The following is a 17,005-nucleotide window of genomic DNA, read 5'->3' as shown; positions in this document are numbered from 1 at the left end:
ATGGAGATGAAAATAACTTGGGAAGCTGATCAATATGTAGGACTCGGAGCCACTAATTTACCTATCGAGATAAAGGCAGCATAGTATAGTTCCAAGCTTATACCAGCCGCATATCTGATGAACTTAGCCAGAAGAAGGTGGATTTGGATATCATGCCCCATTTCAGTTTCAAAACCATGGAGTGATATTGAGTTCCAACTCCTCCGCTCAGCCCTATGAGCCATAATTTTCGAGACCCAGTTGCAGCACCCCCTCAGCCAGCGGCCACTGGGACGGTATGGCTTCCACCCTTTTGATCTGCACGGAGGTACCAAAATCGGTTACTTGTAAGAAGCATTGACTTCTCAGTACGCCTGCATAGTGTCGAAGAGGTGCACACTGGCAGTTGGAACTTATCAGCTGCTCAGTAAGCAGTCCTATACCTTTTGTAACCATTCAAAGATCGAACCTTGCGGCTCAGCACGTGAGTACCTGTACCTCCCATGTACACGTCTTCTGAATAGTCATATTAAATGTAATTATACCAGAATAGACTAGGATAAGTGATAGTGATACAATATGAACAAAGGTATACTACTCGTATAGATGTGCCCCACAGCAGCTCCCTGATGAGTAATCACATCTGATGACGTCCCCCTCCAACGTGGCTTGATTGTAGCTTCGCAGCTCACCACGCCAGAAATCTCCAAACACCGCAGCCATGTCGGGTCTCGCGCCCTCTAATGTGGTGATCATTCACCCTGATCTAGGTATTGGTGGTGCAGAACGATTGATCATCGACGTCGCGTTGGCTCTGCAAAATCGCGGACACCGTGTGACAATCTATACCTCACATTGCGACAAAAGCCATTGTTTTGAGGAGGCGCGCGATGGCACACTCGATGTACGCGTGCGCGGAAACACAATCTTCCCAGCACACGTATTCGGTCGCCTACATATCCTCATGGCGTCGTTGCGCCAACTTCACCTCACCGCGTCGCTCCTCTCCGAACTTGGGTCCAGAGACCAACCGAACAGTTCAACGACAAAGAATGATCCCACTACCGACAATAACCATATCCAAGATGACATTTTCATAGTCGATCAGCTGCCCGCATGCGTTCCCATCTTGAAAACCTTCAGCCAACCTCGCAAATCCCGCACCCAGCGTATCCTCTTTTACTGCCATTTCCCCGACCAATTACTTGCGCGGCGGAATGAAGGTGGCTCACTTCTTCGGCTGGCGAAAGTTCTGTACAGATATCCCTTTGACTGGTTTGAGGGATGGGCACTCAGCGCGTCAGATCGGGTCGTTGCAAACTCCAATTTCTCGCGGGGCGTTGTGCGGGATGTTTTTGGGCCCGACCTATTGGGAGATGTGGAAGTTGTCTATCCTTGTGTCGATACAGATGCGAAAATTACACCCGAGAAGACGGAAAGTGGTCCGCTCTGGGGCGACAAGAAGATCCTGCTGAGTATTAATCGCTTCGAGCGCAAGAAGGACATGGCTTTGGCAATTCGTGCCTATCACGGACTAGGCGCAGAGAAGCGAAAGGGGACGCGATTGGTAGTTGCTGGTGAGTTCAATGACCCCTCCACATCTGTTTTTCTTCACGTAAGATTTCTAAACAACAGTACAGGCGGCTACGACAATCGTGTCCAAGAAAACGTTCAGTACCACCAGGAACTTGATGACCTTGCCACTGGCTTGGGATTACAAACCGCGACATCGAAGACTGTTGTCTCTGCTCTGTCTATTCCTGACGAAATCGATGTTCTCTTCCTTCTTTCCGTTCCCACTACTTTCAAAGATACCCTCCTCGCACAATCGAAACTCCTTCTCTACACTCCGATTAACGAACACTTTGGTATTGTTCCCGTTGAGGCGATGCATGCCGGGCTTCCTGTACTGGCATCGAACACTGGTGGTCCGTTGGAAACGATCGTCGAGGGCGTTACGGGCTGGCTCCGAGATGCACATGCGATTGATGAGTGGACAGCGGTGATGGATAAAGTGCTCTATGGCATGAGCGAAAAAGAGATTGGGGCAATGACAGCCGCTGGTAAGGTCCGAGCCGAGAAGGAGTTCTCCCTCACGGCCATGGGAGATCGTTTGGAAGACGAAATCTTGACGATGTTGACTGCCAATCGGCGTCCCTTCCATGGGTGGCAGGAGGTGTTTGTTATGCTTGCTCTTCTCGGGTCGCTGTTTGCTCTGGCTGTGGCTCTCTTGCTTCGCGCTCTGTAATTTAATTCACTTTCCAATTATACCCTTTTCCTCCGTCCACTACTTCATTCCAATCAATTCCCCTTCATAATTGCATAGTTCCGACTTGCCGCATCGGTGTAGATCGGCGGGCCTCAAATCACCTGACTTCGTGACGTCGCGTTCCTCCGCGTCGCTCACTTCGACGTTTCGACACATCGCATCATGCCCGAGGTCATTGACCTTATTTCCTCCGATCCACCATTGCCAGAAAAGCCGCGACCCCAAAATGAGCGGCAGACGACGCGTCCACTCCCTTCGCGGGGGTTAGCCAACATAGGCACGGTCTCGTCTGATTCGATCGACGTTTCGTTATTCAACTACGACGACATATTCGACAAGCCAACCAAGAAGCGTCGAGTGAGCAATGAAAGGCGGTCGCCTCTACGAAAGACTACATCGACCAGTGAAACTACGATTAACGACCGCGTTCCATCTTTCTTGTTCTCGGACGAGGATTTTGGCCTGACGCCCTCGAACAACCCCGCCACACGACGACAGCCCGCCGGAAATGTCGAAGACTCGGACCCGATTACCTGGAATTCCTCCCAACCTCTGCCACTACCAAAATTGAATCTGCCTCCTCGATCACGAGGCGCGGTATGCGAGTTCTCCGATATAATAACCTTGGATGGAGACGAAGATGATCTTAAGCCGCAAGGCAAAGACGCGTCCCGTGTCAGTAGAGTGGAGGAAATAGAGGAATTCAGTGATCCGTTTGCTGGGCTGCCGGAATTTACAGATGTAACGGAGTTCCAAGAAACGGAAACGGGAACATCCGGTTCTACCAGTGTGTTTTCCAGCAAGACCGCTGAGCTGTTGTCAACCCTGAGCACCACCGGCAAACGAAGTAGAACCATGTCCCCCAAAAAGGCAGGCCCGCGATCTCGAAAACCAAACAACGACGATATGATGGGCTTAGGTCTATCTGACGAAATGGAGGAGCCAGCGCAGCCGAAACGCCCTGCCAAAAAGACGAGCAAGCTTACAACTGAAGAGAAAGAGGCAAAAGCAAAAGCTAGGGCTGATGCTAAAGTACAACGAGAGCTGGAAAAGGAAATGGAAAAAGAAAGAAAGAAACAACTCAAGGAAGACAAGGCAAAGCAAAAACAGCTGGAAGCCGACATCTCGGAGGTCAACAAACTGAAGGTGGATAAGAAGGACTCCACACCGGAGATGATTCTTGATATGGCCTCATCATTCGAAGGAGGTGCCGTGGAGAATCAGACAATTGAGTTCATGAAACGGCTCGGGGTTGATCATCATTTCTTTACTGGCCCCATTCCGCATCTGGTCAAATGGCGCCGGAAAATGAATGCCCGATTCAACGAGGATGCTGGCCATTGGGAACCCTGCCCGTTCTATATCCAGGACGAGAAGCATGTCCTATGCGTGGTACCGGCCCAGGATTTCGTGGATATGGTCATTCCATCCCCGGATGACGAGGAACGAGAATCATTGGAGCTTCATGTTCTCAAGATCAAAAGTGCCCACCCAGAATGTACAGTCATTTACCTGATTGAGGGTCTCATGGGCTGGATGCGCAAGAATCGAAACTCACGGAATCGAGCATACCAAGCGGAAGTACTACGACAATACGAACCAACCAGTACCCAAACCTCAACTGCATCCTCTCGTGGCCGCAAAAAGAAAAACAAACCCGAGACAACCCCACCAGTCGATGATGACACCATTGAGGATGCCCTTTTGGAGCTGCAGGTAACCCATGCGTCTCTCATCCATCACACCAACACGCCGTCCGAATCGGCCGAATGGATCAAGAATTTTACCGAACATATCTCAACCATTCCCTATCGACAGCAACGATCCAACGGAAACGATGCTGCATTCTGCATGGATGTGGGCCAGGTCAAGACGGGCGAAGATAAGCAGGATACCTTCGTCAAAATGCTTCAAGAGGTGAACCGTGTCACTGCTCCTATGGCTTATGGTATTGCGGGGCAATACCCTAGCGTAACCGACCTGGTTAGAAACATGCGGACGCGCGGGCCCACGATGCTCGAGGATATCATGGTATGTCCCCTGTTTTCCCCCTCTTCCTTGCTTTTAATTTCATGCACCCTTATCACGTTGATTCGCTCATCACGCGACTCGGGAGCTGTGGAATATCGCTGACCTGTCCTAGAAATCAGCTAACAAGAACGGCGGCATCACCAACTCCCGTGTCGGCCCCGCAGCCAGCAAGCGGCTGTACAAAGTATTTACAGGTCTTGATCCCACATCAACAGACGTCTAGCCACTTGAAGGCTAGTACCATAGGCCCTCCATCCCGGGTCCATTCGGGCTAGACCCTCCAAACTTCAAGCCAAAGACCTTGGAAGGCATCGCCGTCGTCGAACGTTATTGGCGAAAGTGAGCGCTCACTCGGTTGGGAAAGTCTTGTGGCTGAGAGCAACACAAAAATAGACATTGCATTCAATCGAACGTGGATTATGTGGACTATCTTCTTTTGGAGGATCAAGCAATTTACATGAACTTTTTCGACTGGATTTTCAAAACGTAGCCAGAAAAAGTGCTCCAGACCTATGACGAATACTAGCGCCACCTCTGTCAGTATTTCGAGCTGTTTGCCCATCGCCGCGTTAATGGCGACGTCTATGAGCAGATGCGTCGAGTACGAATGCTTCACTGCTGTCTCTAATGGAAAAGCTAACGGGAGGGTAGTTTCTCAATGGTGTATTCCCGGCCGAGCACAGGATCCCCCGACGAACGAAAGAGAAGAATACTCTAGATGTGGATGTCTTCTGTGTGATCTACCGCCATCACTGGGTTCATTCGAGCTTTTTCGCCATAGAGTATGATCGTTCAATTTTCCACGGTCCAGCTTTGGTCTCAAAGTTCAGTACCCTCATAAACAAAGAAACATAAATATTGCATGTATATTACCAGTTGACCAGTCCCAAAAATTTTATATGTATGAAAATCAAGTCTATCATCAAGCCGGCCCACTCGAAAATCTCATTTCCTGCATGTATAGAAACCTATTCTGCCTATTGTTCTACGAGGGTGACAAAAATAAAGGATCGATTAAAGCGCACCATAGACTTCCTTCCCGTTCTCCTCCATCTCGTCATATGAAGTTCTCATTTCATCTCCATCCGATATCATCTTCCAAAGCGGCCACAGCGCATTGATCTCACACTTCATCCACCCCTGGAATTCATCCAGGCTGTCTATTTCCGGGAAAGCTTCCACAACTTTAACAAAACGTGCAGGCCCGCCTACACGTCGTCCGAGCTTCCTATTTTCCCCGGGCGGTGCATCTAATAACGTCTGGATTGATTCATCATCAATAACGATACACATGCGATACATAGTGGAATCGTCTCGCTTTCCCTGCTCTTCAACCCACTTTTCAAAGTGAAGTTGGACATCAAAAACAGATGCTTCGTTGAATTGCATATCATCCATGATCGTCAATTGATGTTTTGCCCAGATCTCGTCGTAAACTGTAGGCTCATCCCCATCTTTCTTCTTGTCGTTATACTCGTGGTAGAGCAGCGCTTTCACATAAGAGCTGATAAGATCGGTAATCCGCGGCCAGACGGCATCTGATTGGGCGCTGTAAGTGGTTCGATAGATTACGAATCCCCAGAAAGGTAGGGATCCATTCTTGAGAGCGGCGTGTAGACTTTCAGTAGGCCACGGGAGACTCATGGGGGCCATGCTGAGGGTGGTAGAATGAATTCAAGTCAAAACGATCCGAATGAAAGAGATAGGAGGTAGGAAAGATGCAAATTTGTTAAAGTTGTCTATGCCAAGCGGCCAGGAAATTGGATGTAACTTTGATACGCACCAATACGCCCCGCGTCACAAACCATACAGACTGAGACACTATGCGTCGGGCGAGGCCGTCAACCAAGCGGTAGAAACCGTTGACGCTGCTAAGAATTTTTTTTTCTTCTGAACTAGATGTCGATGAATTCGATTTTCTTTTCTTTTCAGTTCTTTCTTATTTAAAAAAAAGTTTCAAGAAAAAGAAGAGCTGTTGGCTATTTAATCTCATAATATTATCCCACTGCAAGTCCATCCTATATAGTCACGGAGAATTGGGGAAGATGGCATGAGGCAGGTTCGGAGGATAGCTGTGTTGGAATCTGAGGTCAGTATAGCATCACCCATGCTGTCTTTACTATGGTGAATCCTTCTTTGGATTCGGAGAGCTGCACAAGCAGCTTGCAGGTTGGCAAGACGTATTATGTTGGTCCTACGTATACGTGGGATCAAATTGACGATGAGACTGAAAGTACAAGCGCCGCTACATCCTCGGCCACGGCTACCTAAAAGCACTCTCATTGGAAGTGCCATTAAGTGTGTTTATTAAACTTCGGAATTAAAAGTAGATATGAAAGAGAGGGGTACATGGCGAGAACACATCAGAGTCAATAATCACGTTCCAATTTCAAAATAAGCGTATCAAATTCGAAGAAAGCCGTAAATAATTAAAATCATCACTAATAACGAAACATCATTTATAATGGTTACTAAGTTATCAGGCTAGAGACCTGTAACTAGGCAAGGATTTCGGATAGTAGAGATCAGATTAGACAGTTGATACATAGACTGATTCTTGAGGAGATCAAGAATCCGTGCACGAGGTACATTTCATACTCCCAAGGGAGGAAATAGAAGTTGATCACCATGGATATCATGAAACACGTCCCCATATGCAAGCAAATATGGCTTTCCGCGCCATTCCCTGTCTCCTTTTTCTCTCTTCAAAAACATGCCCTCCGTATTTAATTGCCGTAATAATGTTGCCTTCGGACCGATCATCGGAATTGTGGAGCCCCTAATCCATTCGATCCATTTTTCGTCACCAGGCCCGGCGCGATTTGCCGAGCAGTCGCCACCAAATCCCCTAAATCTCCTGGCAAAGCTTAGCCGTGCCTCTTAGGGCTGTAAGGCTGAGCTAGCGTAATAAACCGCTGGTCCCGCGCAAAATAGCTCCGCGAATACTCCGTACACAAGCAGGTATTGTGCGGCAGGGGGAGTAAAGCGAAGTGGGACCACGGCTGGTCGTCAGCCTGTGCTATTCTGAGATTTTCCGCCCTCTCCTCTCGCTTGATTATCTGATTGATTTTTCTCTTGATTGATCTGATTGATCTGATTGATTTGATTGATCTGATTGATAAAGTTGCCACCATTCCCATCGATCGTTTTTCTGGAATAGAGTTTCATTTTTCCCCTGCTGCCAAAATGTTCTTTGAGAGATGGGGCGTGAGCCCGATGTTGTTCTTTTCGACGACTTTGTTGGTTGTCTCGGCTTTCAACTATGGGTTCAGTGATCAAGCCTTTGCTTCGTGCCAGGCGATGGACTCGTTCAATCGTCAATTCGGTGTTTATGAAGAATCGACAGGAGAATGGGCAATAGAGCCTTTGTTCACGTCTCTATATAATAGTATTAAAGCTGGTGGTCAAATTATCGGTCAGTGCTCCAGTTCTCTTTTTCTTGCAGGCTTCTTGTCTCTGATCTAACTATCTTCCAGGTGTTTTTGTCGGTGGATGGGTGAGCAATACATATGGCCGTCGAATGTGTGTTTTTGTTATGAGCATCTATGCCCTGGGCAGTGCTTCTGTTGTAATCAGTTCTACGACACAAGCCCAGATCCAGGCTGGTCGAGCCTTGCACTGTAAATCTACAATTCATGACCCGACTAGCGGACCCAAGACTGACTCTCTTATCCTATAGACATCTATCTAGGCATGCAATTGGCCGTTATCCCAACAACTCTGTCTGAAATCGCTCCTGCCAGAAACCGTGGTGGAGTTAGTGTGTTATACTGGTTGGCCATCAAGGCCGGAGGTCTCATCGTGACGTCGATCACACGAGGAACCAAAACCATTGAATCAAACGCCGCCTGGAGAATTCCTTTTGGACTATTACTCGTCGTTCCATCCATTGTGATCTGTCTTGTGTGGTTCATCGCCGAGTCACCTCGCTGGCTACTTCTCCGTGACCGCGAGCCCGAGGCATTTGAGGCTCTCAGAAAGCTCAAGCCCAAGAATATGCCCGAGGAAGAACTTCGAGCTGAATTCGATCTCCTTTCCTTAAAGGTCTCAGAGCAACTGCAGAAGAAGAGCTTCAGCGATCTATTCACGAAACCCAATCGTCTGCGCACATTTGTCGTTGTGATGTCCAACTTTTTCCAGCAGGCCACCGGTCAAGCTTTTGCTTCGCAGTACGGAACCCTCTTCGTGAAGCAGCTGAAGTCAATCAACCCATTCAGTGTCACGCTTGGCACTAACGCTGTTGATATCGGTGCCATTATCATTTCAGCCTCTCTGATTGATGTTGTCGGCCGAAGGTACGATTAGTCCAACCATTTCCTTATTTTACTACACGGCATACTGACTCCGAATCTAGGGCCCTGTTCCACACAAGTTCCATCTTCCAGACTGGAGCTCTCATGACCATGGGTGGTCTCGGAACAGCAGATGCAAGCAACACATCCGCCAAACAAGGAATCGTGGCTATGCTTATGATCTTCAGCTTCAGCTGGTCTCTTGGCTGGGCACCTCTTACATATGTGATTGGCGCGGAGCTGCCTTCCTCGCCTTTGCGAGAAATGACCCTTCAGATTGCGTATTTTGTGAAATTGATCACCGAGTAAGCGGAACCCCCTTCCTTTTTGACTTCTCTTATTATTTGGGAGTCACGCTAACTAACCGCTGCAGATTCGCTGTGACTTTCACATACCCATACATGGAGACGGCTGATACCCCTGGCCATGTTTATCTGGGTGGAAAACTCGGTTTCATCTACGGGTCTCTTTCGGCTGTGGCATTCCTGTTCGGATATTTCTTCATGCCTGAAACATGCCGTATGGAGCTGGAAGAGATTGACGCTCAATTTGCCTCTACAGGTGACGAGGAGACCAAGGACTTTGATACTTTGGCAAGAGAAGAAGAGGCAACAACTGTGACCGAGATTTCGAAATAGACTCGAGTTCACAGACACACTTGAATCTTTGGACTTCTAAGCCCTGGGGATTTCCAGTGAAGTGATAGAGTTACTACTACTAGTACTTAATAGGTGGAACATCATTAAATAGAACCTAGAATATGTTCTTATTGAATGGTCTATGTAGCCAAATCAATCCGGCTAATCCGTATGATAACCGAAAATCATTCTAGATGATAATAAAAAAAATCCCAAATATGCCTAAACAACAATCCCGCGGCGTTTCCAGCCTCGCCAGGCAGCTAACCAAGCCGCAATAGCAATCCAAACACTGACTGTGCAACCCACCGCCCAGATTCCAAAGCAGCGCCAGCCATGACACTGTCCGTCGGCAGATCCGTTGCCACTATCTACAGCTTGCTGGTAGGCGGTCGAGTAGACGACGCCCCAAAGCGCCGCACCGAGGGCCGGCATCATGGCAACAATGCCCCAATTTGTGGCAAAGTTCTCCACGCCCCATACGGCTGAGATGAGAATTGGCGTGAGGGAGAATGCACTGCCGTATCCGAAACCGACAAAGGCGGTGGTTAGGTGGAATATGGATGGTTGCTCGAGAGGGAGTGGGGTAGCTAGTATGAGATAGCCGATTGAGAGGATGAGTGCCGATGGGAGGAGGAAGGTCATTCTCGATAGCGTTGTGCGCTTGTCGTCTGATGCAATTTCCGATCGATGACGATTGCCTTCTGGGATTGAAGGGAAGAGATGTAATGCGGGTGGTGCGAAGAAGTCAGACAGAGACCCAGTGAGGAGTCGAGCAATTGTTGAAGTTAGGGCGACTGTGCTGACATGTGTTGATGGAAGGCCAGCTGGTGGAGCGGCTTCCGGGGCGTAGGTTGGCGGAGTAAGCGTTGGGATGATAGTTCCGAGCTTTTTGATTTGGTCAGAATGAAATCCGGATGGATACTAGAGATCTCTATAGGTTTACTCACATTGTTAATGTAGGATTCTCCAGGGCCCGTGACCAGGAAGAACCCTGCAGCCAGCCACCACATGGTGGGATCCTGAAGAAAAGCGCGCGTCTCGTAATTAAGAAGCCAGTTCTTTTTGCGGCGCTCTTCTTCCTCGCGTTTTCTTTCCTCTCGTTCTTCCTCTGAAATTGTCATTGAGCCCGTCTCATCGGCATCTGAAGAGAATGTGCCGTATTCCGAAGCAGCCCTCACTTCATGACGAGGCCTGAAAAAGTCACTCTCCTCCAGTAGCCCACTCCGCTCCAGCTCTTCGACAGTCTCATCAATGTATCTTTCCTCCTCTTCATCAACAATACGTAGAAGGAAAGTTCCGATGAAACCGGTCACCAGGAGAAGAATTCCCAGGAAAAGGAAGTAGCGGAACACATCCACATCGCCATGACTGCCATCAGCATTGTGCTCATAGAGAATATAAGTACCAATCTGACTCTGCCACATTCCACTCAGTCCAAATGCTGCGATAGGAATAGCCAGCATTATTCCCTTATGCTTTCCACGACCATAGTTCTTTGCGCACGTCGCTACAGCAGAAAGATACATGCAACTTGTCCCCATGCCGATAAGAATGAAAGCCAAGAGCATGACCCAGAATGGCCACCCTGAGCCCCCGACATCAGGAGGGGGGCCTTTCTTGTAAGTGAATGCAGCAAGCAGGTATCCGACACCGAACATGATGCCCGAGCCCAAGGACAAGGGTGACGGGCTGTAGCGATCGCATAGGAACCCGAACAACGGGACGAGAAGGTACATCGCTACCTCAGCCGCGATGGAAACCGCATTAACCCGAAGTTGTGTGTAATGAAGTCGCGTGAGCAGTAGATGTCCGTAAAGAGAGAACGCGGTGATGCTTCCCGCGCCCAGACTAAATGCGTAAAGAGCAAAGGTAAGCAGCAAGCAACAGACGGAATGGGCTTCAGAAACAATAGCCTGTGGAGTACTGCATACCATGTCACGACTCCCCAAGCAAAGCTAACCACCCGCACAACCTCCCTGTGCATAATCCTACGGTCACGCTCGACAATACCCTCCACAACATCGTTCAAGAGCCCATCATCGCTATTGGCACTGTCACGCGAAAGTCGAGAGCGATGCGAGCCCGATCGCGAATGTCTGTATTGCGGACTCGGCTGTCCATGTTCACCCTCAGTTCCGTCTTGAAGCAGGGGCCGGTTCGCATCGAAGTCCCGCTTATCGATGGCCGAATCGGCCTGCCCTTCGGAGCTCGTCATCGTGTGTCAACCACAGCCGCAGCCCCCTCGGTGTGTGGGTTGTTTCGATGCCGATTATCAAAGATAGGGTGGGGGAAAGGATCTCAAAGCTTCGCGAATAGTTCTGGGGGGGGTTTAGATCGCGGCCTGACTCACGGCCTGGCGGGGTTCGTCAGGTCAAGCGCCTCGCGGAGGTCCCTCGGCAAGTGGTAGCTCCCCTGCGGAGAGCTCGAATGATAAGCAGCCGTGTCAGCTGAGTGGATCAGTTGCTGTGTTGTCCTGACTCCACCCTACGTCATGGAACTGGAGGCACGAAGTCTTGGGAATGGGGAATGGGGAATGTGAGTAGCGTGGGGAGTATCGTTGGATTCAGAGGAGTTGTTATGTGCAATAATGCTTGTGTTCAATAATTCCAAATGACGTGAAGTGGTCAAAGGCGTGATTCCGGCCTGAGGCTGGAGAGTCCCGATTAGGAAAGGTTCCATTTTAGTAAGCGGGCAAGTATTCTACAGTAGTGTACGAGTAATATCTATCAAAAAACAGGATGCAAAACATGCTCAGTAGCAGTCACTGATTTCAAGTAAAGATTCAAGATTTTGCGGTCTAGGGTACTATCTCCCCATCTCATTGGAATATCCACTCGGCTTTCAAATCTTCCTGGGTACTGAGACGAGTACCTAACCGAGCACCTTACTGGTAGCTTCTAAGATTCCTGATGTCGAGTTAACTTTGCAGTACTACCTCGGGTATCATTAGGCCGTATCTTTAATTTATTTGAAGATTCCTTCAAGGTTGATTGTAATAGTAGCATCATTGTCTATCGTATACTACAAACCATGCAAGTCTACAAGTAGACGGGATCTGCCCAGGCCTACTCGAAAGCCCTGGACAGGAACTTTGACAGAACGACGTACTAAGTCGGTAGCAAACAATTGCCATTTTCATGAAACTTTGAGTATTCTGTGATAGCTAACTACCTGATACAGCCGATAGTTATTGGTTTTCAAGCTACATACGCTTCAAGCTAAGGTGAGGCTAACATGGTTCAAACTACCGAAGCCATAGAGCGAGAATCTATAAGGGTGCTCCTCGCACATTCTCTTTGCTGGACGGCGGCGGAGGATGAATAGGAAGTGCGGTCAAAGGGGTTGATTGCAAGAGACTGTGAGTGGATACATGCGCGATAAACTTGTAAGCTGGATCATCTCTGGGAAGCATCGTACAGACCTCGACGGTGACAGTTAAAAGTATGTCATATCAGTGGAAAAAATGCCTCTGGGGGAGTTTTGGGTTAGCCATGTAGTCCACTGAGCACAGTCTTGTGGAACATCTCCCCGAAGTTTCACGCTGATCAAAACTCGGTAACTGTTTTGGATGGTACTTCTCATAATTATCTCAATCCCCATACTCTGACCAATTGTGACACTGCGAGAGCCGGTCTTGGGAATATGTATTGGACAGGCTCCAACCTGATTCTGCTGGGCGTAGCTGAATATTTGATTATAGATTGCGGCTAATGTCTGAGGCTGGCCATTCAGGCTGCGAAGGATATCGATCAAGATTTGCATGAATGAGAAGTCGGGATTAGCCGACGCATCTGTTCCCAAGCATAGGCCGCCATGAATTCCGGCCCATCGTATTGGATGAATGTCCCAGAACCTCCAAAGCAACAATCAAAAATGTAGCACGATTCACCAGAGTAATGCTCAATAGCATCTCGGATCGTCCACCAGTTGATCTTAGGACCCAGCAACATGCCAGAAGCAGGATCTGACCGGCCTCTATTATTTTCTAGTTATTATCAGAACAAAGAGGAAAATGATTGATAACTCACGCCAAGTTCCACTTTGTGACGTGTGAACCAACAACCTCCGCATGACCCGAGTAGATTCTGAGTACATCCGAGTCATCGCCTTTTTACTTTAAAGAGTATTGGGTGGCGGCACTCTATCCTTTCCTCACTGGCGGGCAGTCGAGCTCCGATGCAGCTTTATGTCAACTGCCACGGGAATTTTTGGAAGCATACACCAAGTAAGTCAACTTATGGGTCTTAATTCGGGACACGCTCCGGTGATCACTTGCTCAGAATCGATGGCCGTGTTTTGTAAGTGACGTCTCGACCGTGGCGGATGGGTACTCCATGACTGCCCTACTCGAACCTTCAAACTAATCAAAATTTGTAGATCCATTGCGGACCAGTTAAACAAACAGACTGATTAGAACGAACACATGCAGCAGGGATGGAGGCTATGGCTGAGCGGGCAGATGAGGTGACGACCCTCAGGGAGACGGTGGCCATGTTGGAAACCAGAGTCAATGAGATTTACCAGGTCAAAGAGGGTTTGGTCGAGCGCAAACCAGCTGGATGACCCAAGCGTTCGCAGTGAAGGCCCACTGTGGTGTCATGTCCGAGATGGGATGGGAAATGAAGGTAACTACAAGGGAGAGAGGGGGGTGAGGGGAGAGCGCGGAAACTCTGTGTCGTGCTACCTACCACCCGATAGTCCCGCTGCAAAGTCCATCAGTCGAAACATGGGTGGTAAGTTCCAAGGGTTGTTTGAAAATAGCTCTCGCAAATTTAATTCCATGCATTACTTTACAACTGGTGATTAAAGTTACTTTGCTACAAGCTACTGGGTAGCGAGGTGCTAGTCTCTATTTGAGTATAGGAAATTTTGTTCGATTCACATTCTAAGACAAGTATCTTTCTCAAATCGAACAACAGATTAACAGAGGGATCTGGCTCTGAGATCCTGAGATAGCCTTCTTCCTGAGCTTCACTCATATTCAGATAAGTCACGATGACAAACAAGCTTGACTGTAGAGTCACAATTGTTCGTATAAGGCGAGCTCACAGCCTCCTCATCATCACTACAGGGCAGACTGAAATTGTCACATTCGACGGTTTGACTGTCACTGTCATATTTGCAGTCCTCGAAATCTCCACCATCAATATCAAGATCTGGCGGACTGTCTCCAAAAGCGTTATCCGACCCAATAATCGTCAGATCACAGATGTCAGGATTGGAATATTCACTGCTGGTTACTTCATAACCAGGGTATCCACCTTCGGTAAGGCCGTCACCACTATTTGATACCTTGGAAATGAAAACGTAACTACTCGGAGTAGCTGCAGCGGCGGAGGCTGATGCTGCCGAGGCTGACGACGCTGAGGCCCTCGACGCACTCGCTTCCGAAGCACTAACGCTGGATCGTGATGCAGATGCTGCTGATTCGACAGAGGCAGTATATGCTGTATATATAGAGGTAATCTGGGTAATGGATTCCATCGAGGTCACGCAGGACTTGGCTTGTCCGACATAATTGTCAACGTAGCGAGAGTCGTCACAGGAGTAGACAATGCCATCATTTGCTGTACTAGTAAAAGAACCCTTATTTCCTGGCGTCCATGACAGATCTGAGTCTGAAGGCGGTCGGGACCAGGGGCATACTTTCCAGTCTTTCTGACCAGATGTTGAACTAGCAACACTATAGGTACCAGTATAGTCACTGCAATCGAAAACACAGTAATCCTCTGCGGCCCTATGATCAACAAGATGGATCATACTGCATGTGGGTCCCGTTGTGGTGGCGGGACTGTCAGAAGTTCCAGTTGTTTTAGTCGATTCTGTTGTCTTGGTTGATGATCCGGGAGGCGATGTCAAGGGAGCTGTTGACGTTGTTGCTGTAGAGCCACCAGCACCAGGGCTTGCGGTAGTAGTAGGGTCGGCAGTGAGAGTGTGTGAAATCCCGGAAGCAGTTTTTCTATAACGACGAGGAGAGCATGCAGCGTATGTGGATGTTGTCTCAAATGTAGTCGGGGTAGCGTCACAAGCAGTTCGTGTCGTACATGACTCAGTACTGGTAATCACACTAATTGTAGTAGTGTCCGAGTGGGGAACTTGACTGACAACTGTATCCCAGGTGCAATCGGAGTATGTTGTGCTTGAAGTACAAGTAGCTGTTGTAGATTCGGAAGTGGTCGACGAGTCAGATTGAGATTCCGATGTATGTTGATCGTCTTCTTCCTTCTCCTCCATGCTCTCCACAATACTACTGATCTCCACAAGATACTCCGTTCCTTTCTTGACTAGATCCTCAATTTCAGGATTTATATCATCAACATCGTCGGGGATCACTTTTGTAAGATCATCCACAATTGGTGCCACACAGCTAAGGGCAGAACTAGCGATATCCTTAGCAGTATCCACAGTGGCATCGACAGCTTGTTTTGCAATATTGGAAACAGCATCAAAAAGACCTCTCTTTGCCAAAGATCTCTTTTTGGAACTTGAGCAGGGGGATTTGCTTGTATCGAAATCCGTTTTTGAGAGATATTCGGATGTTTTATCGTCAATCTCCTCAATACGATCTTTATATTTTTTCGGATCCTTCTTGAGATCATCAATGTTGTTGTAAGGATTGCCCAAGAGAACTGCGATAGTGGTGGCACTATCAGAAGTAGTGGTCACTGCGCCTCCAGTTTGAGTGGTGGTCGGAATAGTGGCCCATTCTTCCTGAGACGGCGATGCTGTCGGCGCAAAAACGGCAATAGCAGTATTGCTCCCAGTGGCCTCTGCTATAGCAGATTCGAGATCAGTCTCGGATGCCAAATCTACCGAGGAAATCCGATCAGATGAATTCACGAACGGCATTGAACTGGAACGGCCTGTCGTGCTGGAGCCTGCGTCTTCACCTGAGGTTGTTGTCTGTTGACTAGAGGATGTTCCATCGGTTCTTGAAGTGTCATCCGATGTTGAGGTACCTGCGGTGGTCTTCGGGCTAGAGCTCGAGGTTGCAACTGTAGAGCCTGATGTTGTAGATCCAGTAGGGATGAGTGGCTTGGAACTTGAAGTGTCATCCGATGTTGAGGTACCTGCGGTGGTCTTCGGGCTAGAGCTCGAGGTTGTAGCTGTAGAGCCCGAGGTTGTAGATCCAGTAGGAATGAGTGGCTTGGAACTTGAAGTATCAGAGCCAGTTGAGCCCGGGCCATTAGGGCGAGAATTGGAAGACCCGTGTGATGAGTTCGACGTCGAAGTCCCGCCAGAGGATCCACCATGAGTGGAACCTGAGGTAGTCGAGTATAGGTCATCTGGCTTCGTGCTTGTGGGCCTAGCTGGGGAGTCCGATTTTGTAGTTCCGTGTGGAATGAGAGGCTTGGAGCTTGTATGTCCGGCTGTAGGGGAGCCGGCTGTATAAAATCCAGTTGAGTCCGAGCTAGTCGACGAAGTGACGGACTGGCCAGGATCAGCTCCAGTGTTGGTGGTCGAGGCGATAGAACTAAAGTGAACAGTGGGAATTTGGCCGTCAGGCACAGTGACAACGGAAGTAAGCTTCAGCTTATGACTCTTTGCATGGTCAAAGGGGGATAGTGATGAAGTCCGAGTTGATGAGAGAGGCGTTGAGCTTGGTGGCGGAGGTGTAACAAAATCAATGACAGGAGTAACGGAGTTGGGGACAATCAAAGTGGTATTGACGGTCGTGGTCCAATCCGCGTTAGCTCCATATAAAAAAGGAAGCACTAACAAGATAGTGCCCTTGATAGTAGCCATGTTCAGGAGAATTGAGTCACTGATGAGGCTTCATTAAATGGGGATTC

The 17,005-nt window shown here is 48.6% G+C and overlaps 6 protein-coding genes across 6 annotated transcripts; 3 read left to right on the top strand and 3 right to left on the bottom strand.

Annotated features, from left to right (window-relative positions):
- Positions 1-700: 700 nt before the first annotated feature.
- Positions 701-2,227, top strand: N7481_012931 (GDP-Man:Man(1)GlcNAc(2)-PP-dolichol alpha-1,3-mannosyltransferase; the record flags this gene model as incomplete). The annotated part of the gene is made up of 2 exons (XM_057272150.1): positions 701-1,556; positions 1,620-2,227. 2 exons carry the CDS (start codon positions 701-703, stop codon positions 2,225-2,227), a joined length of 1,464 nt encoding a protein of 487 aa, XP_057116338.1.
- A 183-nt stretch (positions 2,228-2,410) lies between these two features.
- On the top strand, positions 2,411-4,502 carry N7481_012930 (uncharacterized protein; the record flags this gene model as incomplete). Its single annotated transcript, XM_057272149.1, has 2 exons — positions 2,411-4,279; positions 4,392-4,502. 2 exons carry the CDS (start codon positions 2,411-2,413, stop codon positions 4,500-4,502), a joined length of 1,980 nt encoding a protein of 659 aa, XP_057116337.1.
- Positions 4,503-5,293: 791 nt separating this feature from the next.
- N7481_012929 (uncharacterized protein) lies at positions 5,294-5,932 on the bottom strand (the record flags this gene model as incomplete). Its single annotated transcript, XM_057272148.1, has 1 exon — positions 5,294-5,932. One exon carries the CDS (start codon positions 5,930-5,932, stop codon positions 5,294-5,296), a length of 639 nt encoding a protein of 212 aa, XP_057116336.1.
- Positions 5,933-7,465: 1,533 nt separating this feature from the next.
- Positions 7,466-9,209, top strand: N7481_012928 (general substrate transporter; the record flags this gene model as incomplete). The annotated part of the gene is made up of 5 exons (XM_057272147.1): positions 7,466-7,694; positions 7,756-7,899; positions 7,959-8,574; positions 8,634-8,876; positions 8,945-9,209. 5 exons carry the CDS (start codon positions 7,466-7,468, stop codon positions 9,207-9,209), a joined length of 1,497 nt encoding a protein of 498 aa, XP_057116335.1.
- A 222-nt stretch (positions 9,210-9,431) lies between these two features.
- N7481_012927 (MFS transporter) lies at positions 9,432-11,427 on the bottom strand (the record flags this gene model as incomplete). The annotated part of the gene is made up of 3 exons (XM_057272146.1): positions 9,432-10,097; positions 10,160-11,060; positions 11,144-11,427. The coding sequence occupies 3 exons, from the start codon at positions 11,425-11,427 to the stop codon at positions 9,432-9,434; spliced, it is 1,851 nt and encodes a 616-aa protein (XP_057116334.1).
- Positions 11,428-14,183: 2,756 nt separating this feature from the next.
- Positions 14,184-16,958, bottom strand: N7481_012926 (uncharacterized protein; the record flags this gene model as incomplete). The annotated part of the gene is made up of 1 exon (XM_057272145.1): positions 14,184-16,958. The coding sequence occupies one exon, from the start codon at positions 16,956-16,958 to the stop codon at positions 14,184-14,186; it is 2,775 nt and encodes a 924-aa protein (XP_057116333.1).
- Positions 16,959-17,005: the final 47 nt, after the last annotated feature.

Source organism: Penicillium waksmanii (genome assembly GCF_028829765.1).
Source record: "Penicillium waksmanii strain IBT 27052 chromosome Unknown utg000010l:1.0-3698451.0:1.0-3701458.0, whole genome shotgun sequence".
NCBI lineage: Eukaryota > Fungi > Ascomycota > Eurotiomycetes > Eurotiales > Aspergillaceae > Penicillium > Penicillium waksmanii.
The sequence above is the reverse complement of the archived record's forward strand: the minus strand, read 5'-3'. Positions and strand labels throughout refer to the sequence as shown.